General features: G+C 28.5%; 1 protein-coding gene across 1 annotated transcript in view; it reads left to right on the forward strand.

Moving 5' to 3' along the window:
• The window catches only part of LOC117010739 (netrin receptor DCC-like), a 31777-nt gene extending 6572 nt beyond the window's left edge, over window positions 1-25205 (forward strand). Inside the window, exons 5-12 of the mRNA XM_033085654.1 lie at window positions 5030-5184; window positions 7423-7543; window positions 10510-10669; window positions 17408-17553; window positions 20509-20657; window positions 21764-21902; window positions 25045-25094; window positions 25197-25205. Coding sequence (XP_032941545.1) covers window positions 5030-5184; window positions 7423-7543; window positions 10510-10669; window positions 17408-17553; window positions 20509-20657; window positions 21764-21902; window positions 25045-25094; window positions 25197-25205 — 929 coding nt within the window. The remainder of the gene's footprint in view (window positions 1-5029; window positions 5185-7422; window positions 7544-10509; window positions 10670-17407; window positions 17554-20508; window positions 20658-21763; window positions 21903-25044; window positions 25095-25196) is intronic.
• The last annotated feature ends 319 nt before the right edge of the window (window positions 25206-25524 follow it).

The following is a 25524-nucleotide window of genomic DNA, read 5'->3' on the forward strand; positions in this document are numbered from 1 at the left end:
AAATTCACAAAAAATGGAAGAAAAATCACGAAAAATTCCCCAAAAAAATCCTGAAAAATCGTCAAAAAAAATCCCAAAAAATTCTCAAAAAAATCCCAAAAAATTCTCAATAATTCCCAATAAATTTCCCAAAAAAAATCCAAAATATTCCCCAAAATTGGTGCCTTACAGCTGCACTTTGGGGTCAGGATCTGCCAATGACAGCGGGACTGCTCAGCTCCAAGTGCTGGGTGAGAATCAACACCAAAATTGGCAAAATTTCACCCAAAATTTACAAAAAAATTGGAAAAAATTCCCGCCAAAATTCGCCCAAAATGGCCAAAATGGCGGAAAAAAATGGTGAAAAAATCGTCAAAAATTCTCAATAAAATAAAAAAAATTCTCAAAAAAAATCTAAAATAATTCATGAAAAAATCCCCACAAAATTCTACCAATAATTCCCAAAAAAGTCCCAAAATTTTAAAAAAAAATTTTAGAAAGCAAAAAAATTGCCGTGAAAATTCGACGAATTTTGCCAAAATGGCGGCAAAAAAATCGCGAAAAAATCCCAAAAAAATCCTAAAAAATTCTCAAAAAAATTCTAAAATAATTCATGAAAAAATCCCCACAAAATTCCACCAATAATTCACAAAAAAATTCTCCAAATTTAAAAAAAAAATTTTAGAAAGCAAAAAAATTCGACAAATTTCGCCAAAATGGCGGCAAAAAAATCGCGAAAAAATCCCAAAAAAATCCTAAAAAATTCTCAAAAAAATCCCAAAAAATTCTCAAAATAATCCCAAAAAATTCTCAATAATTTCCAAAAGATTGCCCAAAATAATCCCAAAATTAAAAAAACAAACTTAAAAAAAAAGAAAAAATTTCCATGAAAATTCACAAAAAATGCAAGAAAAATCACGAAAAATTCCCAAAAAAAATCCCAAAAAATTCTCAAAAAAATCCCAAAAAATTCTCAAAAAAATCCCAAAAAATTCTCAATAATTCCCAATAAATTTCCAAATAAAATCCAAAATATTCCCCAAAATTGGGGCCTTACAGCTGCACCGTGGGCTCAGGGGCTGCCAATGACAGCGGGACTGCTCAGCTCCAAGTGCTGGGTGAGAATCAACACCAAAATTGGCAAAATTTCACCCGAAATTTACAAAAAAATTGAAAAAAATTCCCACCAAAATTCGCTAAAAATGGCCAAAATGGCGGAAAAAAAATGGCGAAAAAATCGCCAAAAATCCTAAAAAATTCTCCAAAAAAATCTAAAATAATTCATTAAAAAATCCCCACAAAATTCTACCAATAATTCCCAAAAAACTCCTGAAATTTCTTAAAAAAAATTTTGAAAGCAAAAAAATTCGACAAATTTCGCCAAAATGGCGGAAAAAAAACCGCGAAAAAATCCCCAAAAAAATCCTAAAAAATTCTCAAAAAAAAACCCCAAAAAATTCTCAAAAAAATCCCAAAAAATTCTCAATAATTTCCAAAAAATTGCCCAAAATAATCCCAAAATTAAAAAAACAAACTTAAAAAAAAATGAAAATATTTCCATGAAAATTCACAAAAAATGCAAGAAAAATCACAAAAAATTCCCAAAAAATTCCCAAAAAATTCTCAAAAAAAATCCCAAAAAATTCTCAAAAAATCCCAAAAAATTCTCAATAATTCCCAATAAATTTCCAAAAAAAAATTCAAAATATTCCCCAAAATTGGTGCCTTACAGCTGCACTTTGGGGTCAGGATCTGCCAATGACAGTGGGACTGCTCAGCTCCAAGTGCTGGGTGAGAATCAACACCAAAAATTCACAAATTTCACCCAAAATTTACAAAAAAATTGGAAAAAATTCCCGCCAAAATTCGCCAAAAATGGCCAATATGGCGGAAAAAAAATCGCGAAAAAATCTGCCAAAAATCCTAAAAAATTCTCCAAAAAAATCTAAAATAATTCATTAAAAAATCCCTCAAATTCCACCAATAATTCCCAAAAAAATTCCTAAAATTTAGAAAAAAAATTTTAGAAAGCAAAAAAATTCCCGCGAAAATTCGACGAATTTCGCCAAAATGGCGGAAAAAAAATCGCGAAAAAATCCCAAAAAAATCCTAAAAAATTCTCAAAAAAATTCTAAAATAATTCATCAAAAAATCCCTCAAATTCCACCAATAATTCCCAAAAAAGTCCCGAAATTTAAAAAAAAAATTTTAGAAAGCAAAAAAATTCCCGCCAAAATTCGACGAATTTTGCCAAAATGGCGGAAAAAAAATGGCGAAAAAATCCCAAAAATCCTAAAAAAATTCTCTAAAAAAAGCCCAAAAAATTCTCAAAAAAATCCCAAAAAATTCCACCAATAATTTCAAAAAAATTCCCAAAATTAAAAAAAAAAAATTTTAGAAAGCAAAAAAATTCCCGGGAAAATTCGACGAATTTCGCCAAAATGGCGGCAAAAAAATCGCGAAAAAATCCCAAAAAAATCCTAAAAAATTCTCAAAAAAAATCCCAAAAAATTCTCAAAAAATCCCAAAAAATTCTCAATAATTTCCAAAAAATTGCCCAAAATAATCCCAAAATTTAAAAAACAAACTTAAAAAAAAAAGAAAAAATTTCCATGAAAATTCACCAAAAATGGAAGAAAAATCACGAAAAATTCCCAAAAAAATCCCGAAAAATTCTCAAAAAAATCCCAAAAAATTCTCAAAAAAATCCCAAAAAATTCTCAATAATTCCCAATAAATTTCAAAAAAAAAATCCAAAATATTCCCCAAAATTGGGGCCTTACAGCTGCACCGTGGGCTCAGGGGCTGCCAATGACAGCGGGACTGCTCAGCTCCAAGTGCTGGGTGAGAATCAACACCAAAAATTCACAAATTTCACCCAAAATTTACAAAAAAATTGGAAAAAATTCCCGCCAAAATTCGCCAATAATGGCCAAAATGGCGGAAAAAAAACCGCGAAAAAATCCGCCAAAAATCCTAAAAAATTCTCCAAAAAAAATCTAAAATAATTCATTAAAAAATCCCCCCAAATTCCACCAATAATTCCCAAAAAAGTCTCGAAATTTAAAAAAAAAATTTTAGAAAGCAAAAAAATTCCCGCGAAAATTCGACGAATTTCGCCAAAATGGCGGCAAAAAAATCGCGAAAAAATCCCAAAAAAATCCAAAAAAATTATCAAAAAAATCTAAAATAATTCATTAAAAAATCCCCCCAAAATTCCAGCAATAATTTCCAAAAAATTCCCAAAATTTAAAAAAAAAATTTTAGAAAGCAAAAAAATTCCCGTGAAAATTCGCCAAAAATTGCCAAAATGGCGGGAAAAAAAACCGCGAAAAAAATCCCCAAAAATTCTCGATAAAATCCTGAAAAATTTTCAAAAAAAATCTAAAATAATTCATTAAAAAATTCCCCCAAAATTCTACTAATAATTCCCAAAAAAATCCTGAAATTTCTTAAAAAAATTTTAGAAAGCAAAAGAATTCCCGCGAAAATTCGACAAATTTCGCCAAAATGGCGGAAAGAAAGTCGCGAAAAAATCCCAAAAAATTCTCCATTAAAAAAAATTCTTTAAAAATTCCCAAAACTCCATCAATAATTCCTCAAAAATCCCCAAATTTCACAAAAATTTAAAAAAAAAAAAAATTTTAAAAGGCAAAAAAATTCCCGCAAAAATTCGCTAAAAATCGCCAAAATGGCGGAAAAAAAATGGTGAAAAAATCCCCAAAAATTCTCGATAAAATCCTAAAAAATTCTCAAAAAAAAATCCCCTAAAAAATCCCCAAAAATCCAAAAAATTCCCAAAAATTCCCTAAAAAATCCTAAAAATTCTCCCAAAAAATCCTAAAAATTCTCCCAAAATATCCCAAAAAATCCCCCAAAAATCCCAAAAATTCCCCAAAAAAATCCCAAAAATTCTCCCAAAAAATCCCAAAAATTCTCCCAGAAAAATCCCAAAAAAAATCCTAAAAAATCCCAAAAAATTCCAAAAAATTCCAAAAAAAACCAAAAAAATTCTCCCAAAAAATTCCCAAAAAAAATCCCAAAAAATCCCAAAAATCCCCCAAAAATTCCCAAAAATTCCCCAAAAAAATCCAAAAAAATCCCCAAAAAATTCCCAAAAAATTCCCAAAAAATCCCCAAAAAATCCCAAAAATTACCAAAAATTCTCCCCGAAATGACAAAAAATCTCCCAAAAAATCCCAAAAAATTTCCCCAAAAATTCCAAAAAAATCCCAAAAATTCTCCCAAAAAAATCCCAAAAAAATCCCCAAAAAAATCCCAAAAATTCTCCCAATAAATTCCCCCAAAAAATCTCAAAAATTCTCCCAAAAAAATCCCAAAAAATACCAAAAATTCCCCAAAAAATTCCAAAAAAAATCTCAAAAATTCTCCCAAAAAATCCTCAAAAAATCCCAAAAATTCTCCTAAAAAATCCCAAAAATTCCCAAAAAATTTCCAAAAAATGCCAAAAATTCTCCCAAAAATTCCCAAAAAATTCTCCAAAAAAAATCCCCTAAAAATCCCCTAAATAATCCCCCAAATATCCCAAAAATTCTCCCATAAAATCCCCCCAAAAATCCCAAAAATTCTCCAAAACAATTCCAAAAAAATCCCAAAAATTCTCCCAAAAATCCCCAAAAAATCCCAAAAAAATCCCCTAAAAAAATCTCCTAAAAATTCCCAAAAAAATCCCAAAAAATTCCCCAAAAATTCTCCAAAAAATCCAAAAAATTCCCAAAAAATCTCCAAAATATCCCAAAAAAATTCCCCCCAAAAAATTCCCAGAAATTTCAAAAAATTCCCTCACAACAACCAAAAAAAGGCAGGAAAAAAAAGGCGGGAAAAAAAGGCGGGAAAAAAAGGCGGGAAAATCTTTTGTGAGGGCGAAAAATGGCGGACAAATCATGAGGGGGAGAAAAAAGGCGGGAAAATCGAGAAATGGCGGAAAAAGGCGGGAAAAAAAGGCGGGAAAACATTTCATGAGGGGAAAAAACCTTAAAAATTCAAAATTAATTTAAAATTTTGATTTTTTTTTTATTTTTTGGGGTAGTTCCACCGTTTTTTTTGACTCGACCTTCGAATCTTTACGCCTGGGAGAGCTGGGACGTGGAGCTGGAATGCGCCGTGAGCGGGAAGCCGACGCCGACGGTGCGGTGGTTGAAAAATGGAGAGGTGGTGATTCCGGGGGATTATTTTCAGATTGTGGTAAGGAAAAATATTTTGGATTTTTGGGGGTTTTTTGGGATTTTTTGGGATTTTTTGGGGATTTTTTGGGATTTTTTGGGATTTTTTTTAGGGTTTTTTACAATTTTTTTGGGGATTTTTTTGGGATTTTTTAGGATTTTTTAGGGATTTTTTGAGGATTTTTTTGAGATTTTTTGGGATTTTTTTGAGGATTTTTTGGGGATTTTTTTTGGATTTTTTGGGCATTTTTTTGAGGATTTTTTGGGGGTTTTTTTGAGGATTTTTTGAGGATTTTTTTGGGATTTTTTGGGATTTTTTTGCAATTTTTTAGGATTTTTTAAAGGATTTTTTAGGATTTTTTTGGATTTTGTTGAGGGTTTTTTGGGATTTTTTTGGGAATTTTTGGGATTTTTTTTGGGATTTTTTAGGTTTTTTTGGGATTTTTTGGGGATTTTTTGGGGATTTTTTGGGGATTTTTTAGGATTTTTTGAGGATTTTTTGGGATTTTTTGGAGATTTTTTTGAGGATTTTTTGGGGATTTTTTTGAGGTTTTTTGAGGATTTTTTGGGGATTTTTTGGGATTTTTTTAGGATTTTTTGGGATTTTTTTGAGGATTTTTTGGGGATTTTTTTGGAATTTTTGGGGCATTTTTTTGGGATTTTTTTGGATTTTTTTTAGGATTTTTTGGGATTTTTTGAGGATTTTTTTGGAATTTTTTGAGGATTTTGTTGGGGATTTTTGAAAATTTTGGGGGGATTTTTTTGGGGATTTTTTTAGGATTTTTTTGGGATTTTTTGCGGATTTTTTTGAATTTTTGGGGCATTTTTGGGGGATTTTTTTGCAATTTTTTGGGATTTTTTGAGGATTTTTTAGGATTTTTTTGGGATTTTTTTGAGGATTTTTTTTTGATTTTTGGGGATTTTTTGGGGAACTTTTGCAATTTTTTGGGGATTTTTTTTGAGGATTTTTGGGATTTTTTGCAATTTTTGGGGATTTTTTTTTAGGATTTTTTGGATTTTTTTGGGATTTTTTGGGGATTTTTTGGGGAATTTTTGGGGATTTTTTAGGATTTTTTGAGGATTTTTTTGGAATTTGTTGAGGGTTTTGTTGGAGATTTTTGAAAATTTTGGGGAGATTTTTTGGGGATTTTTTGGGGATTTTTTTTGGATTTTTTTGGATTTTTTGAGGATTTTTTTGGAATTTTTTGAAGATTTTGTTGGGGATTCTTGAAAATTTTGGGGGATTTTTTGGGGATTTTTGGGGGATTTTTTTGAGTTTTTGACGATTTTTTTTGAGAACTTTTGGGATTTTTTTGCAATTTTTTGGGATTTTTTAGGATTTTTTGAGGATTTTTTTGGAATTTTTTGAGGATTTTGTTGGGGATTTTTGAAAATTTTGGGGGATTTTTTGGGGATTTTTTTGGGGATTTTTTTGGGATTTTTTTGAGATTTTTTGGGGATTTTTTTCTAATTTTTGGGGATATTTTTTGAGAATTTTTGGGATTTTTTTGCAAATTTTTGGGATTTTTTTAGGATTTTTTTGGGATTTTTTTGGGATTTTTTGGGATTTTTTTGAGGATTTTTTAGGATTTTTTGAGGATTTTTTGGGAATTTTTTGGGGATTTTTTGAGGATTTTTTGGGATTTTTTGGGGATTTTTTGAGGAATTTTTGGGGATTTTTTGGGAATTTTTGGGGAATTTTTCAGGATTTTTTTAGGCAATTTTTGAGGATTATTTTGGACATTTTTAGGATTTTTTTGGGAATTTTTTGGGATTTTTGGAGGATTTTTTTGGAATTTTTTGAGGAATTTTTGGGGATTTTTTGGGGAGTTTTTGAGGAATTTTTGGAGATTTTATGGGGAATTTTTGGGGAATTTTTTTTGATATTTTGAAAAAGTTTTGAGGAATTTTGGGGAATTTTTTTATATTTTTGGGATTTTTCGGGGAATTTTTTTGGGGAATTTTTTTGGAATTTTTGGGGGTTTTTTTGGGATTTAATTTGAATTTTTGGGGTATTTTTTGGGATTTTTTTGGAATTTTTTTGGAATTTTTTTTAAGATTTTTTTGGGATTTTTGGGGTTTTTTTTGTGATTTTTTTGGGAAGTTTTTTTTAATTTTTGGGGGGATTTTTATTTTATTTTTTTTTACTTTTTTACCATTTCTGTCAATTTTTTTTCTAATTTTTTTGTGCCATTTTTTTTTTGCATTCCCCAAAATTTTATTTTATTTTTTAACTCCTACTATTTTATATTTTTTTAAGGGAGGCAGCAATTTAAGAATCCTGGGATTGGTGAAATCAGATGAAGGATTTTACCAATGCATGGCTGAAAATGAAGCTGGAAATTCCCAATCCATTGCCCAGCTCATCATCCTCGAGCCAGGTAGGGAAAAAAATCCCAAATTTGCTGAGCCATTCCCAAAAAATTCCAATTTTTCAACATTTTATTCCCATTTTTATGATTTTTTCCCATTTATTCCAAATTTATTCTCATTTTATCCCCATTTATTCTCATTTATTCCCGTTTTATTCCCATTTATTCCCATTTTTTTGCCATTTTATTGCCATTTATTCCCGTTTTTCTTCATTTTATTCCCATTTTCATGATTTTTTCCCATTTATTCCTAATTTATTCCCATTTATTCTCATTTATTCCCATTTTATTCCTATTTTTTCCCATTTTTCCCCATTTATTCCTATTTTATTCCCATTTATTCCCATTTTATTCCCATTTTATCCCATTTTATTCCCATTTATTCCCATTTTATGTCTATTTTTTCCAATTTTTCCCCATTTATTCCCATTTTATTCCTATTTTTCCCATTTAATTCCCATTTATTTCCATTTATTGCCATTTATTCCCATTTTATTCCCATTTTTTCCCATTAATTCCCGTTTTTCCCCATTTATTTCCATTTCATTTCCATTTAACCTCATTTATTCCACTTTATCCCCATTTTATCCAATTTTATTCCCATTTATTCCCATTTTATTCATATTTTTATTATTTTTTCCCCATTTTTTACCATTTTATTCCCATTTATCCCTATTTTATCCCATTTTATTCCCATTTTATTCCCATTTTATTCCCATTTATTCCCATTTATTCCCAATTTATTCCCATTTATTCTCATTTTATCCCATTTTATTCCTATTTTTCAATTTTTTCCATTTTTATTCCTGTTTTTTCTCATTTATTCCCATTTTATCCTATTTTATTCCTATTTTTCCCATTTAATTCCCATTTATTTCCATTTATTGCTATTTATTCCCATTTTATTCCCATTTATCCCCATTTTACCTAATTTTATTCCCATTTATTCCTATTTTATTCCTATTTTTATGATTTTATCCCCATTTATTCCCATTTTATTCCCATTTTATTTCCATTTATTCCCATTTATTCCCAGTTTTTCCCATTTTATTCCCATTTTATCCCATTTTATTCCTGTTTTTTACCATTTTCCCATTTTATTGCATTTTGTTCCTATTTTTTACCATTTATTACCATTTTATCTCCATTTATTCTCTATTTCCCCCAATTTATCCCATTTTATCCCTATTTAATCCCATTTATCCCCATTTTATCCCCATTTATTCCCATTTTATCCCATTTCCCCCATTTAATCCTCATTTTATTCCCATTTCTCCTCATTTTATTGCCATTTTTTCTCATTTTATTCTCATTTCCCCCCTCATCCCCGCCGCCATTTTCCCCTCCCCTCACAAACCCCTTCCCGCCTTTTCCCTCCCCTCAGACCCCTCCGACCCCATTTTCCCCCAATTTTCCCCCATTTTATCCCCATTTTATCCCCATTTATTCCCATTTTACCCCCATTTACTCTCATTTTATCCCATTTTCCTTCATTTAATCCTCATTTTATTCTCATTTTTCCTCATTTTATTCTCATTTTATCCCCATTTCCCCCCCATCCCCGCCGCCATTTTCCCCTCCCCTCACAAACCCCTTCCCGCCATTTTCCCCTCCCCTCACAAACCCCTTCCCGCCCTCAGACCCCTCCGACCTCATTTTCCCCCAATTTTCCCCCATTTCATCCCCATTTTACCCCATTTATTCCCATTTTATCCCCATTTATCCCCATTTCTCCTCATTTCCCCCCATTTTCCCCCATTTAATCCTCATTTTATTCTCATTTATCCTCATTTTATTCTCATTTTACCCCCATCCCCGCCGCCATTTTCCCCTCCCCTCACAACCCCCTTCCCGCCTTTTCCCCTCCCCTCAGACCCCTCCGACCCCATTTTCCCCCAATTTTCACCCATTTTATCCCCATTTATTCCCATTTTATCCCCATTTATCCTCATTTTATCCCATTTTCCCCCATTTAATCCTCATTTTAATGCCATTTCTCCTCATTTTATTGCCATTTTTTCTCATTTTATTCTCATTTCCCCCCCCATCCCCGCCGCCATTTTTCCCTCCCCTCACAACCCCCTTCCCGCCTTTCCCCTCCCCTCAGACCCCCCGACCCCATTTCCCCCCAATTTTCCCCCATTTTATCCCCATTTTATCCCCATTTATCCCCATTTTATTCCATTTTCCCCCATTTAATCCTCATTTTATTGCCGTTTATCCCCATTTTATTCTCATTTTATTCTCATTTTATCCCCATTTCCCCTCATCCCCGCCGCCATTTTCCCCTCCCCTCACAACCCCCTTCCCGCCATTTTCCCCTCCCCTCACAAACCCCTTCCCGCCCTCAGACCCCTCCGACCTCATTTTCCCCCAATTTTCCCCCATTTTACCCCATTTACCCCATTTTATCCCCATTTATCCTCATTTTATCCCATATTCCCCCATTTAACCGCATTTTATTGCCATTTATCCCCATTTTATCTCCATTTCCCCTCATCCCCGCCGCCATTTTCCCCTCCCCTCACAAACCCCTTCCCGCCTTTCCCCTCATCCCGGCCGCCATTTTCCCCTCCCCTCACAAAACTCTTCCCGCCCTTTTCCCTCCCCTCAGACCCTCCGACCCCATTTTCCCCCCATTTTATCCCCATTTTATCCCCATTTCTTCCCATTTTATCCCCGTTTCTCGTCATTTTACCCCCATTTAACTGCATTTTATTCTCATTTATCCCCATTTAATCCCCATTTCCCCTCATCCCCGCCGCCATTTTTCCCTCCCCTCACAAACCCCTTCCCGCCTTTCCCCTCATCCCGGCCGCCATTTTCCCCTCCCCTCACAAACCCCTTCCCGCCCTTTCCCTCCCCTCAGACCCCATTTTCCCCCAATTTTCCCCCATTTTATCCCCATTTTACCCCATTTTCTCCCCATTTTCCCCCATTTTATCCCCTTTGATCCCTTTTTCCCTTCCCCTCAGAGCTCTCCGACCCTTCCCGCGTCCCCGGCCCCCCTCAGGAATTGCGGGCCCCGCTCGTCTCCAGCCGCTCCCTTCGTCTCCAATGGCGCCCGCCCGCCCAGCCCCGAGGCAGCACCGCCCTCCTTTACACAGTGCTTTACTCACGTCAGGGAAACGCCAGGTTTGCAAAATCTTCTTTGTGGCACGGGGAAGGGAGGGAGGGATTTTTATTTTATTTTTTTAGGATTTTTTTTCGGGTTTTTTTAGGGTTTTTTTGGGTTTTTTTGGGTTTTTTAGGGGTTTTTTGCGGGGTTTTTAGGGCGATTCTGAGGGGGTTTGTGAGGGAGATTTGAGGAATTTTAAAGGTGTTTTTTAGGAATTAGAGGGTTTGTAAAGTAATTAATGGATTTTTAAGGATTTGGGGATTTTTAGGGATTTTTTTAGGATTTTTTAGGATTTTTTAGGATTTTTTTAGGATTTTTTTAGGATTTTTTTAGGATTTTTGACGATTTTTTGCGGATTTTTTAGGGTGGTTTGAAGGAGATTCTGAGGGGGTTTGTGAGGGGGATGAGGGATTTTTTAAGGTGTTTTTTAGGAATTAGATGGTTTATAAAATACTGAAGGGGTTTTTAGGGATTTAGGGATTTTTTTAGGATTTTTTAGGATTTTTTAGGATTTTTTTAGGATTTTTTTAGGATTTTTTTGGGGTTTTTTTGGGGGTTTGAAGGAGATTCTGAGGGGGTTGTGAGGAGTGTGAGGGAGATTTGAGGGAATTTTAAAGGAATTTTAAAAGATTTATAGGGTTTGTGAGACATTTAAAGGATTTTTAGGATTTTGGGATTTTTAGGGATTTTTTGGGATTTTTTTAGGATTTTTTAGGATTTTTTGGCGATTTTTTGGCGATTTTTTGTGGGTTTTTTAGTGGGGTTTGGAGGGCGATTCTGAGGGGGTTTGAGGGAGATTTGAGGGATTTTTTTAGGAATTTTTTTAGGATTTATGGGGTTGGTAAAAGATTTAAAGGATTTTTTATAATTTGGGGTTTTTAGGGATTTTTTTAGGATTTTTGGGATTTTTTTTAGGATTTTTTTAGGATTTTTTTAGGATTTTTTTGGGGTTTTTTTGGGGGGTTTGAAGGAGATTCTGAGGGGTTTGTGAGGGGTTTGAGGGATTTTTAAATTTTTTTTAAAATTTTATTTATAGGGTTTGGGAAATATTTAAAGGATTTTTTATACTTTGGGGTTTTTAGGAATTTTTTAGGATTTTTTAAGGATTTTTTTAGGAATTTTTTAGGATTTTTTTAGGATTTTTTTAGGATTTTTTTGGGTTTTTTGAGGGGGTTTGAAGGAGATTCTGAGGGGGTTTGTGAGAGGGTTGAGGGATTTTTTTAAAGGAATTTTAAAGGATTTACAGGGTTTGGGAAACATTTAAATTATTTTTAGGATTTTGGGATTTTTTAGGATTTTTTAGGATTTTTTAGGATTTTTTTAGGATTTTTTAGGATTTTTTAGGAATTTTTTAGGATTTTTTTTGGGTTTTTTTGGTGGTTTTGAAGGAGAGTCTGAGGGGGTGTGAGGGATTTTTTTTACATTTTTTTTACAGAAAAAGATCTCTAAAAATTTCTTAAAAATTCTTCTAAAATTCCATAAAAATTCCAAAAATTTTCTGAAAAAATTCCTAAAAAATTCCTTAAAAATTCCCAAAAAATCACAAAAAATTCCTAAAAAAATTCTTTAAAATTCCCAAAAAATCAGAAAAAATTCTCTGAAAAATCCCAAAAAAACTCCCAAAAAATCAGGAAAAATTCTCTAAAAATTCCTTTAAAATTGTTCTAAAATTCCATAAAAATTCCAAAAAAATCTCAAAAAATCCCCAAAAAATCAGAAAAAAATCCTCAAAAATTTAAAAAAATTTCAAAAAAAATCAGAAAAAATTCACCAAAAATTCCCCAAAAATCAGAAAAAAATTCCCTAAAAAATCCAAAAAATTCACAAAAAATTCTGAAAAGAACCCAAAAAAAATCCAAAAAAAATCCAAAAAAATCCAAAAAAATTCCAAAAAAATCCAAAAAAAATCCAAAAAAATTCCAAATAATTCCCCAAAAATTCCTAAAAAATTCTCGAAAAATCAGAAAAAATTCACCAAAAATTCCCCAAAAATCAGAAAAAAATTCCCTAAAAAATAAAAAAAATTCACAAAAAATTCCAAAAAAAAATCCAAAAAAATTCCAAATAATTCCCCAAAAATTCCTTAAAAATTCTCAAAAAATCAGAAAAAATTCACAAAAAATTCCCCAAAAATCAGAAAAAAATTCCCTGAAAAATAAAAAAAAATTCTCAAAAAATTCTGAAAAAATTCCTAAAAAATTCCAAAAAAAATCCCAATAAATTCCAAATAAAATCCAAAAAAATTCCAAAAAAATTCACCAAAAAATCCCCAAAAATCAGAAAAAAATTCTCTAAAAATTCCCAAAAAATTACAAAAAAATTCTCAAAAAATCACAAAAAATTCCAAAAAAATTCCAAATAAAATAAAGAAAAAATTCCTAAAAATTCTAAAAAATTCTAAAAAATCAGAAAAAAATTCACCCAAAAATCCCTAAAAAATCACAAAAAATTCCACAAAAATCAGAAAAAATTCTCTAAAAATTCTTTAAAAATTCCTTAAAAATTCTTCTAAAATTCCATAAAAATTGCAAAAATTTTCTGAAAAAATCCCCCAAAAAATTCCTTAAAAATTCCCAAAAAAATCAGAAAAAATCAGAAAAAATTCCTAAAAAATTCTCAAAAAATCAGAAAAAATTCACCAAAAAATCCCCAAAAATCAGAAAAAAATTCCCTAAAAAATAAACAAAAATTCACAAAAAATTCTGAAAAAAACCGCAAAAAAAATTCCAAAAAAAATCCAAAAAAATCCCAAAAAAATTCCAAGTAAAATCCAAAAAAATTCCTAAAAATTTCCTTAAAAATTCCCAAAAAATTCTTTAAAAATTTCCAAAAAATCCCCAAAATTCTGAAAAAATTCCTAAATAAAATTACAAAAAAATCCCCAAAAATTCAGAAAAATTTTCCAAAATTTCTCAAAAATTCCCCCCAAAAAATCAGAAAAAATTTCCAAAAAAATTTAAAAAATTCCAAAAAAATCAGAAAAAAATCTCAAAAAATTCCTTTAAAATTCTTCTAAAATTCCTTAAAAATTAAAAAAATCTCAAAAAAATCTCAAAAAATTCCCAAAAAATCCCCAAAAAATCAGAAAAAAAATCCTCAAAAATTCAAAAAAATTTCCAAAAAATCAGAAAAAATTCACCAAAAAATCCCCAAAAATCAGAAAAAAAATTCCCTAAAAATTCCCCAAAAATCACAAAAAAATTCTCAAAAAATTCCGAAAAAAATCCAAAAAAATTCCAAAAAAATCCAAAAAAATTCCAAATAAAATAAAAAAAAATTCTTAAAAATTTTCTTAAAAATTCCTAAAAAATTCTTCAAAAATTCTCCAAAAAATCCCCAAAAATTCTGAAAAAATCCAAAATAAAATTACAAAAAAATCCCCAAAATTGCTGAAAAAATGCTTTAAAATTTTCAAAAGTTTCTCAAAAATTCCCCACAAAAATCAGAAAAAATTCCAAAAAAATTTGAAAATATTCCCCAAAAATCAGAAAAAAATCACAAAGAAAATTCCAAGAAATCCCCCCAAAAAATCAGGAAAAATTCTTTAAAATTCCTTAAAAATTCTTCTAAAATTCCTTAAAAATTCCAAAAAAATCTGAAAAAATTTGTAAAAAATTCCTTAAAAATTCTAAAAAAAATCAGAAAAAAATTTTAAGAAAAATTTCTTTAAAATTCCCAAAAAATCAGGAAAAATTCTCTCAAAAATCCCAAAAAAACCTCCCAAAAAATCAGCAAAAATTCTCTAAAAATTCCTTAAAAATTCTTCTAAAGTTCCATAAAAATTCCAAAAAAATCTCCAAAAAATCTCAAAAAATTCCCAAAAAATTCTTCTAAAATTCCCAAAAAATCAGAATAAATTCCCTCAAAAATCCCCAAAAAATTCCAAACAAATCAGGAAAAATTCTCAAAAAATTTCCCAAAAATCAGAAAAAAATTCCCCCAAAATTCCAAATAATTCCCCAAAAATTCTTTAAAAATTCTGAAAAAATCAGAAAAAATTCACCAAAAAATCCCCAAAAATCAGAAAAAAATTCCCTAAAAAATCACAGAAAAATTCTGAAAAAATCCCCAAAAAATCACAAAAAAATTCCAAAAAAATTCCAAATAAAATGAAGAAAATATTCCTAAAAAATTCAAAAAAATTCTAAAAAATAAGAAAAAAATTTACAAAAAATTCCCCAAAAATCACAAAAAAATTCTCAAAAAATTCTGAAAAAAATCCAAAAAAATCCCAAAAAATTCAAAAAAAAATCCAAAAAAATTTCCCAAAAAATCCAAAAAAATTCCAAAAAAAATCCAAAAAAAATCCAAAAAAATCCCAAAAAAATCCCAAAAAATTCCAAAAAAATCAAAAAAAATTCCAAAAAAATTCCAAATAATTTCCCAAAAATTCCTAAAAAATTCTCAAAAAATCAGAAAAAATTCACCAAAAAATCCCCAAAAATCAGAAAAAAATTCCCAAAAAAATAAAAAAAAAATTTCAAAAAATTCCAAAAAATCACAAAAAAATCCAAAAAAATCCCCCAAAAATTCTCAAAAATTCTGGAAAAAAACTTTTAAAAATTCTCAAAAATTTCTTTAACAATCCCCTGTAAAACCAGAAAAAATTCCAAAATATTCGATCAAAATTGTCAAAAAATCAGAAAAAAACCTCTAAAAATACCTTTAATGTTCTTCTAAAATTCCATAAAAATTCCAAAAATTTTCTGAAAAAATTCCTTAAAAATTCTTTAAAAATTCCCAAAAAAATCAGAAAAAATTCCTAAAAAAAATTCTTTAAAATTCCCAAAAAATCAGAAAAAATTCTCTCAAAAATCCCCAAAAAAAATCCCAAAAAAATCAGGAAAAATTCTCTAAAAATTCCTTAAAAATTCTTCTAAAATTCCATAAAAATAAAAAAAAAAATCCCCAAAAATTCCAAAAAATTCCCAAAAAATTCAAAAAAAATCCAAATAATTCCCCAAAAATTCCTTTAAAATTCTCAAAAAATCAGAAAAAATTCACCAAAAATTCCCCAAAAATCAGAAAAAAATTCCCTAAAAAATAAAAAAAAATTCACAAAAAATTCCCAAAAAATTCACAAAAAAATTCCAAAAAAATTCCAAAAAATTCCAAAAAAATTCCAAAAAAATTCCAAATAAAATAAAGAAAAAAATCCTAAAAAATTCTAAAAAATTCTAAAAAATAAGAAAAAAATTTACAAAAAATTCCCCAAAAATCACAAAAAAATTCCAAATAAAATCCGAAAAAATTCCTAAAAATTTCCTTAAAAATTCCTAAAAAATTCTTCAAAAATTCCCCAAAAAATCCCCAAAAATGCTGAAAAAATTCCTAAATAAAATTACAAAAAAATCCCCAAAAATTCAGAAAAAATTCTCCAAAATTTCTCAAAAATTCCCCCTCAAAAGTCAGAAAAAAATTCCAAAAATATTAAAAAAATTCCAAAAAAATCAGAAAAAAATCTCAAAAAATTCCTTTAAAATTCTTCTAAAATTCCATAAAAATTCCAAAAAAATCTGAAAAAATTCCTAAAAAATTCCCTAAAAATTCTAAAAAAAACATAAAAAATTTCTAAAAAAATTCTTTAAAATGCCAAAAAAAATCAGAAAAAATTCTCTCAAAAATCCCAAAAAAACTCCCAAAAAAATCAGGAAAAATTCTATAAAAATTCCTTTAAAAATTCTTCTAAAATTCCATAAAAATTCCAAAAAATATCTCCAAAAATTCCCAAAAAATCACCAAAAAATCAGAGAAAAATTCCCTAAAAATTCCTTAAAAATTCTCAAAAAATCACAAAAAATTCACAAAAAATTCCCCAAAAATCAGAAAAAAATTCCCTAAAAATTAAAAAAAAATTCACAAAAAATTCTGAAAAAAATTCCAAAAAAATTCCGAAAAAATACAAAAAAATTCCAAAAAAATTCTGAAAAATCAGAAAAAATTTACAAAAATTTCCCCAAAAATCACAAAAAATTCACAAAAAAATCACAAAAAAATTCTCAAAAAATTCTGAAAAAATTCCAAAAAAATTCCAAAAAAATCCAAAAAAATTCCAAAAAATTCCCAAAAAATCACCAAAAAAATCTCAAAAAATTCAAAAAAAAATCCAAAAAAATTCAAAAAAATTCCAAAAAAAATCCAAAAAATTCCAAAAAAAATCCCAAAAAATTCCAAAAAAATTCCAAAAAAATTCCAAAAAATAAGAAAAAATTTACAAAAATATCCCCAAAAGTCAGAAAAACATTCCCTAAAAAATAAAAAAATTCACAAAAAATGAGAAAAAAAAATCACAAAAAAATTCTAAAAAAATTCCAAATAAAATCCAAAAAAATTCCTAAAAAATTCTAAAAAATAAGAAAAAATAAGAAAAAAATTTACAAAAAATTCCCTCAAAATTAGAAAAAAATTCCATAAAAATTCCTAAAAAATCCAAAAAAATTCCCAAAAATTCCCAAAAAAATCCAAAAAAATTCCAAAAAAATCCCCAAAAAATCCCAAAAAAATTCCAAAAAAATCTCAAAAAATTCACAAAAAATTCCCCAAAAGTCAGAAAAAAATTCCCTAAAAAATCACAAAAAACTCCCAAAAAATCACAAAAAAATTCTCAAAAAATTCCAAAAAAAATCCAAAAAAATTCCAAAAAAATTCCAAAAAAAATCCAAAAAAATTCCAAAAAAATTCCAAAAAAATCCCAAAAAAATCCCAAAAAATCCCAAAAAATTCCTCTAAAATTCTGAATATAATTTTAATTTTAGGGAAAGAGCTTTGAACACTTCCCTGGCTGGGATTTCCATTGGGAATTTGGAACCTGAGACCTCCTACGAGTTCCGAATCGTCGCCTCCAACGAGTTCGGCGCGGGGAAATCGTCGGAAACTTTGAGGATTTCCACCAGGAAGGAACGTGAGTGTTGTAAAATTTTTGGGTTTTGGAAAGAAAAATGTAAATATGGGGAAAAAAAGAAAATTCCCAAAAAATCCCCAAAAATTCTCATAAAAATCCCAAAAAATCCCCAAAAAATCCCAAAAATTTCCAAAAAAATCTCAAAAAATCTCTAAAAAATCCTAAAAAAATCCCAAAAAAATCTCAAAAAATCCCCAAAAAAAACGTCAAAAAATCCCAAAAAATTCTCCAAAATCTCTCAAAAAAATTCCAAAAAACTCTCAAAAAAACCTCAAAAAAATCCCAAAAAATCTTCAATAAATTCCAAAAAAAATCCCCAAAAAATCCCAAAAAATCCCCAAAAAAATCCCAAAAAAATCCAAAAAAATTCCAAAAAAATCTCCAAAAATTCTCAAAAAAATCCCCAAAAAATTCCAAAAAAATCTCAAAAAAAATCTCCAAAAAAATCTCAAAAAAATCCCTAAAAAATCCCTAAAGTATCCCAAAAAAAATCCCAAAAAATCCAAAAAAAACCCCAAAAAAATCCAAAAAAATCCCAAAAAAATTCCAAAAAATCCCAAAAAAATCTCCAAAAAATCCCAAAAAAATCTCAAAAAATCCCAAAAAAATCCCAAAAAAATCCCAAAAAACCCCAAAAAAAATCCCAAAAAATTCCCAAAAAAATCCCAAAAAAATAAAAAAAAAATCCCCAAAAAAATCTCAAAAAATTCCCAAAAAATTACACAAAAAATCAAAAAAAATTCCGAAAAAATCCCAAAAAAATCCCAAAAAAATCCCAAAAAAAACCCCAAAAAATCCCAAAAAAATTCCCAAAAAAATCACCAAAAAATCTCAAAAAAATCCAAAAAAATCCCAAAAAGTTCTCAAATAAATCTCAAAAAAATCCCAAAAAATCCCAAAAAAATCCCAAAAAATCCCAAAAAAATCCCAAAAAATTCCCAAAAAAATCCCCAAAAAATCCCAAAAAAATCCCAAAAAAATCCCAAAAAAATCTCAAAAAAATCTCAAAAAATCTCAAAAAAATCTCAAAAAAATCCCAAAAAAATTCCCAAAAAATCCCAAAAAATTCCAAAAAAATCCCAAAAAAATCCCAAAAAAATCCCAAAAAATTCCCAAAAAATCCCAAAAAAATCCCCAAAAAATCTCAAAAAAATCCCCAAAAAATCCCAAAAAAATCCCAAAAAAATCTTTAAAAAATATCAAAAAAATTCCCAAAAAATTCTCAAAAAATTCCCAAAAAAATCCCAAAAAATTCCAAAAAATCCCAAAAAATCCCCAAAAAATCCCCAAAAAATCCCAAAAAATTCTCAAAAAAATCCCAAAAAAATCCCAAAAAATCCCAAAAAAATCCCAAAAAAATCCCAAAAAATCCCAAAAAAATCCCAAAAAATCCCAAAAAAATCCCTAAAAAATCCCAAAAAAATCCTAAAAAATCCCAAAAAAATCTCAAAAAATTCTCAAAAAAAATCAAAAAAATGCCAAAAAAATGCCTAAAAAATCCCCAAAAATCCCAAAAAAATCCCTAAAAATTCAAAAAAAAATCCCAAAAAATCTCAAAAAAAATCCCAAAAAATCACAAAAAAATCCCAAAAAATCCCAAAAAATCCCTAAAAAATCCCAAAAAATCCCAAAAAAATCCCAAAAAAATCCCCAAAAAATTCCCAAAAAATCCCAAAAAAATCTCTAAAAAATCTCAAAAAAATCCCAAAAAATCTCAAAAAATCTCAAAAAAATCCCAAAAAAATTCAAAAAAAATTCAAAAAAAATTCCAAAAAATCTCAAAAAAATCCCAAAAAAATCTCCAAAAAATCTCAAAAAAATCCCAAAAAATCCTTAAAAAATCCCAAAAAAATCCCAAAAAAATCCCAAAAAAATCCCAAAAAATCCTAAAAAATTTTTTTGTAAATTTCAATTTTATTTCTTGTCTCTTTCCCAGTTCAGCTCCCGGGCCCCGTTGAGAATTTCCGCGCGCTCCAAAAAATCTCCAAAAAATCCCAAAAAAATCCCAAAAAAATCCCAAAAAATCCCAAAAAAATCCCAAAAAATCCCAAAAAAATCCCCAAAAAATCTCAAAAAAATCCCAAAAAAATCTCAAAAAAATCCCAAAAAATCTCTAAAAAATCCCAAAAAAATCTCAAAAAAATCCCAAAAAAATCCCAAAAAATCCCAAAAAAATCCCAAAAAATCCCAAAAAAATCCCCAAAAAATCTCCAAAAAATTCTCAAAAAATCTCCAAAAAATCTCCAAAAAATTTTCAAAAATTTCTCAAAAAAATCTCCAAAAAATCCCAAAAAAATCCCAAAAAAATCCAAAAAAATCCCAAAAAAATCCCCAAAAAAATCCCAAAAAAATCCCCAAAATATCCCAAAAAAACCCCAAAAAAATCCCAAAAAATCCCTAAAAATCCCCCAAAAAATCCAAAAAAATTCTTTAAAAATTCCAAAAAATCTCTAAAAAACTTCCAAAGAAATCCCACAAAATTCCAAAAAAAATCCCAAAAAAATCTCAAAAAATCCCAAAAAAAACCCCAAAAAAATCCCAAAAAATTCTCAAATAAATTCCAAAAAATCTCCAAAAATCCCAAAAAAATCATAAAAAAATCCAAAAAAAACCCCAAAAAAATCCCCAAAAAATCCCAAAAAATCTCAAAAAAATCCCAAAAAATTCTCAAAAAATCCCAAAAAAATCCCAAAAAATCCCCAAAAAATCTCCAAAAAAATCCAAAAAAATCTCAAAAAAATCTCTGAAAAATTCCAAAAAATCTCAAAAAAATCCCAAAAAAATCCCAAAAAATCACAAAAAAATCCCAAAAAAATCCCAAAAAAATCCAAAAAAATTCTCAAAAAAATCCCAAAAAACCCCAAAAAAATCTCAAAAAAATCCCAAAAAAATCCCAAAAAAATCCTAAAATTTTTTTTTGTAAATTTCAATTTTATTTCTTGTCTCTTTCCCCAGTTCAGCTCCCGGGCCCCGTTGAGAATTTCCGCGCGGCCGCCGCGTCCCCGAGCTCCATTTTGATTTTTTGGGATCCTCCGACGGTTTCTGAGGTTCCCATCCAAGGGTTTAGAATTTTCTGGAAGGAGGCAGAGGGGGAAAAAGAGCAGGTGGGTGATGGAAAAAAATCAGAAATAAATGAGAAAAAATTAAGATTATAATAGGAAAAAAATGAGGGAAATAATGAGAATAAAATGAGAAAAAAATGAGAAAAAAATAGAAAAAAAATGAGGAAAAAATCAGAATAAAATGGGAAAAAATCAGAATAAATTGAAGAAAAAATGAGAAAAAAATGAGAAAAAAATGGGAAAAAATTCAGAATAAATTGAGGAAAAAATCAGAATAAAATGAGAAAAAAATAGGGAAAAAATCAGAATAAAATGAAAAAAAAATGAGAAAAAATGAGAAAAAAATAGGAAAAAATGAGAAAAAAATGAGAAAAAGAATCAGAAAAAAATCAGAAAAAAGTCAGAATAAAATGAGAATAAATCAGTAAAAAATCAGAATAAAATGAGGAAAAAAATGGGGAAAAAATCAGAAAAAAATAAAAAAAAATTCAGAAAAATTGAGAATAAAATGAGGAAAAAAATGAGAATGAGAAAAAAATGAGGAAAAAAATCAGAATAAAATGAAAAAAAAATCAGGAAAAAAATGAGAAAAAAGTTGGAAAAAATGAGAAAAAAATCAGAATAAAATGAGGAAAAAAATGAGAAAAAAAGTGGGAAAAAAATGGGAAAAAAATCAGAAAAAAATAAAAAAAATTAGAAAAAATGGGAATAAAATGAGAAAAAAAATCAGAATAAATTGAGGAAAAAATCAGAAAAATCAGAATAAAATGAAAAAAAAATCAGGAAAAAAATCAGAAAAAAGTTGGAAAAAATGAGAAAAAAATCAGAATAAAATGAGGAAAGAAATGAGAAAAAAAGGAGAAAAAAATGAGAAAAAAATGAGAAAAAAATCAGAAAAAATGAGAAAAAAATCAGAAATAAATCAGAAATAAATCAGAAAAAAATTACGCAAAAATAAAGAAAAATATCAGAAAAAATCAGAAAAAAATCAGAAAAAAATCAGAAAAAATCAGAAAAAAATCAGAAATAAATCAGAAATAAATCACAAATAAATCACAAAAAAATCAGAAAATAATCAGAATAAAATGTGATTAAATTAGGATTTTAAATTAAAATTTTATTTTGCTATAATTGGATTTTTTTTCCAGAGTGTGGACGTGGAGGGGCGCTCGTTCAGACTGGAGGGGCTGAAGAAATTTCTGGAATATCAGCTGAGAATTTTGGCTTTTAACTGGTATGGAGCTGGGATTGCAAGTGAGGAGGTGCTGGTCAGAACCCTGTCTGATGGTGAGAAAATTCAATTTATAAATGGGAAAAAATGGGGAAAAAATTGGGGAAAAAATGGAGAAAAAATGGGGAAAAATTGGGGAAAAAATTGGGAAAAAATGGAGAAAAAATGGGAAATTAATGGGGAATAAATGGGAAATTGACGAGAAATAAATGGGAAATAAATGGGGAAAATGGAGGAAAAAATGGAGGAAAAATTGGATAAAAATGGAGAAATGTTGGGGAAAAATGGGAAAAAATTTGAAATTAATTGGGAAAAAATGAGAAAAAAAATGGAGAAAAATTGGGATAAAATCTGGAAAAAATTGGGGAAAAATTGGAGAAAAAATGGGGAAAAAATGGAGAAAAAATTGGAGAAAATGGGAAAAAAATTGGAAAAAAATGGAGAAAAATTGGGATAAAATTTGGAAAAAATTGGGGAAAAAATAGAGAAAAATTGGGGAAAAAATTGGGAAAAAATGGGGAAAAAATGGAGAAAAAATGGGGAATTAATGGGAAATTGACGAGAAATAAATGGGAAATAAATGGGGAAAATGGAGGAAAAAATGGAGGAAAAATTGGATAAAAATGGGGAAATGTTGGGGAAAAATGGGAAAAAAATTGAAATTAATTGAGAAAAAAATGGAGAAAAATTGGGATAAAATGTGGAAAAAATGGGGGAAAAGTGAGGAAAAATGAGGAAAAAATGGAGAAAAAATTGAATAAAATTGGGGAAAAATTGGGAAAAAATTGAGAAAAATTGGAGAAAAAATGGAGAAAAAAATGGGGGAAAAATGGAGAAAAATTGGGATAAAATTTGGAAAAAATTGGGGAAAAAATAGAGAAAAAATGGAGGAAAAATGAGGAAAAAATGGAGAAAAAATTGGGATAAAATCTGGGAAAAAATGGAGAAAAATTGGATAAAAATGGGAAAAAAATGGAGAAAAATTGGGGAAAAAATGGAGAAAAAATTGAGAAAAAATGGGATAAAAATGGGAAAAAAATGGAGAAAAATTGGGGAAAAAATGGAGAAAAAATGGGATAAAATCTGGAAAAAAATGGAGAAAAAATAGAGAAAAAATTGGATAAAAATGGGAAAAAAATGGAGAAAAATTGGGGAAAAAATGGAGAATAAATGGAGAAAAAATGGGATAAAATCTGGGAAAATGGAGGAAAAAATGGAGAAAAAATTGAATAAAATTGGGAAAAAATTGGGGGAAAAATGGGGAAAAAATGGAGAAAAATTGGGGAAAAAATGGAGAAAAAATTGGAGAAAATGGGAAAAAAATTGAGAAAAATGAGGAAAAAATGGAGAAAAAATGGGATAAAATCTGGGAAAAAATTGGGGAAAAAATGAGAATAAATGAGAAAAAATTGGGAAAAAATTGGGGCAAAAATGGGGGAAAAATGGAGAAAAAATGGGGAAAAAATGGAGAAAAATTGGATTAAAAATGAGAATAAATGGAGAAAAATTGGGATAAAATCTGGGAAAAAATGGGGAAAAAATGAGGAAAAATAGGGAAAAAAATGGGGAAAAATGGGGAAAAAATGGAGAAAAATTGGGGAAAAATTAGAAAAAAATTGGGGAAAAAATGGGAGCAAAATCTGGAAAAAATTAGGGAAAAATGGAGAAAAAATCAGGAAAAAAATGGGGATAAAAATGGAGAAAAATAGGGGAAAAAATAGAGAATAAATGGAGAAAAAATAGGATAAAATCTGGAAAAAATGGAGGAAAAATGGAGAAAAAATGGGATAAAATCTGGAAAAAATGGAGGAAAAAATGGAGGAAAAATTGAATAAAATTGGGAAAAAATTGGGGGAAAAATGGGGAAAAAATGGAGAAAAATTGGGGAAAAAATGGAGAAAAAATGGGAAAAAAATGAGAAAAAATGGGAAATAAATGGGGAGAAAATGGAGAAAAAATGGAGAAAAAGTGGGAAAAATTTGGAGAAAAATTGGAATAAAATTTGGAAAAAATGGAGAAAAAATGGAGAAAAAATTGAATAAAATTTGGAAAAAATGGGAAAAAAAGTGGAAAAAAATGGAGAAAAAATGGGATAAAATCTGGGAAAAAATGGAAAAAAATTGGATAAAAATTAGGATAAAATGGGAGAAAAAATGAGGAAAAATGGGGAAAAAATCTGTGAAAATTTAGAGAAAAATGGAGAAAAAATGGAGAAAAAATGAGAAAAAATAGAGAAAAAAATGGAGAAAAATTGGGATAAAATCTGGAAAAAATGGGGGGAAAAATGGAGAAAAAAGTAGGAAAAAATGGGGAAAAATGGAGAAAAAAATGGAGAAAAATTGGGATAAAATCTGGAAAAAATGGGGAAAAAATGGAGAAAAAATGGGGAAAAATGAGGAAAAAATGGGGATAAAATCTGGGAAAAATTGAGGAAAAAAATGGAGAAAAAATTGAATAAAATTGGGAAAAAATTGGGGGAAAATGGAGAAAAAAATGGAGAAAAAAATGAGAAAAAAATGGAGAAAAAATTGAGGAAAAATAGAGAAAAAAATGGAGAAAAATTGGGGAAAAAATAGAAAAAAAATGGGGAAAAAATGGAGAAAAAATGGAGGAAAAATTGAGAATAAAATGGACAAAAATTGGGATAAAAATGGGAAAAAAATGGAGAAAAAATGAGAAAAAATGGGGAAAAAAATGGGAAATTGACGAGAAATAAATGGGAAATAAATGGGAAATAAATGGGGGAAATGGAGGAAAAAATGGAGGAAAAATGGGAAAAATTAGAGAAAAAATGGGGAAAAAATGGGAAAAAAAATGAGAAAAATTGGGGAAAAAATGAGGAAAAATACAGAAAAAAAAAAAGGGAAAAATAAAATTTTTTTCTAGATTTTTCCTCATTTTTTTCTTATTTTTTTCCCATTTTATTCCCATTTTTTCCCAATTTTTTCTCATTTTATTCCCATTTTTTCCTCAATTTTTCTCATTTTATTCCCATTTTTTTCTCATTTTTTTCTCATTTTTTCTCATTTTATTCCCATTTTTTTCTCAATTTTTTCTCATTTTTTTCTCATTTTTTTCCCATTTTTTTCCCCATTTTTTTCCTCATTTTATTCCCATTTTTTCCCCATTTTATTCTCATTTTTTTTCATTTTAAAACCCCAGAATTCTTCTAAAATTTGAATTTTTTTAATTTTCCAGTTCCCAGTGCTGCTCCCAGAAATGTTTCTTTGGAGGTGGTGAATTCCAGGGTAAGAAAAATCAAAAAATTTAAATTTTTTTTCACTTTAAATCCCAAATTTTTCAGATTTTTAAATCCTAAATTTCATTTTTTAAATCCTAAATATTATTAGTTTAAATAATAATTAAAATAGAATTTAAAATATAATAAAAGAATTTAAATAATAATTAAAATATCATTTAAACAATGATTTTAAAATTTAAAAAATTCTCAGAAAGTCTAAAAAAATTTAAAAAAAAATTTCTTTAAAATTCAAAAAAAATCCTCAAAATTTATGAAAAAAATCAGAAAAAAATCCCCAAAAAATTCAAAATATTCCCTAAAAAATCAAAATAAAAAATCTCAAAAAGCACAAAAAAATCCATTTAAAAATCCTGAAAATTTGATTTAAAATTTTCTAAAAATTCTCAAAAAATTCTCTAAAATTTCCCAAAAAATTC

This window comes from Catharus ustulatus, chromosome Z (assembly GCF_009819885.2).
Source record: "Catharus ustulatus isolate bCatUst1 chromosome Z, bCatUst1.pri.v2, whole genome shotgun sequence".
NCBI classification, from domain to species: domain Eukaryota; kingdom Metazoa; phylum Chordata; class Aves; order Passeriformes; family Turdidae; genus Catharus; species Catharus ustulatus.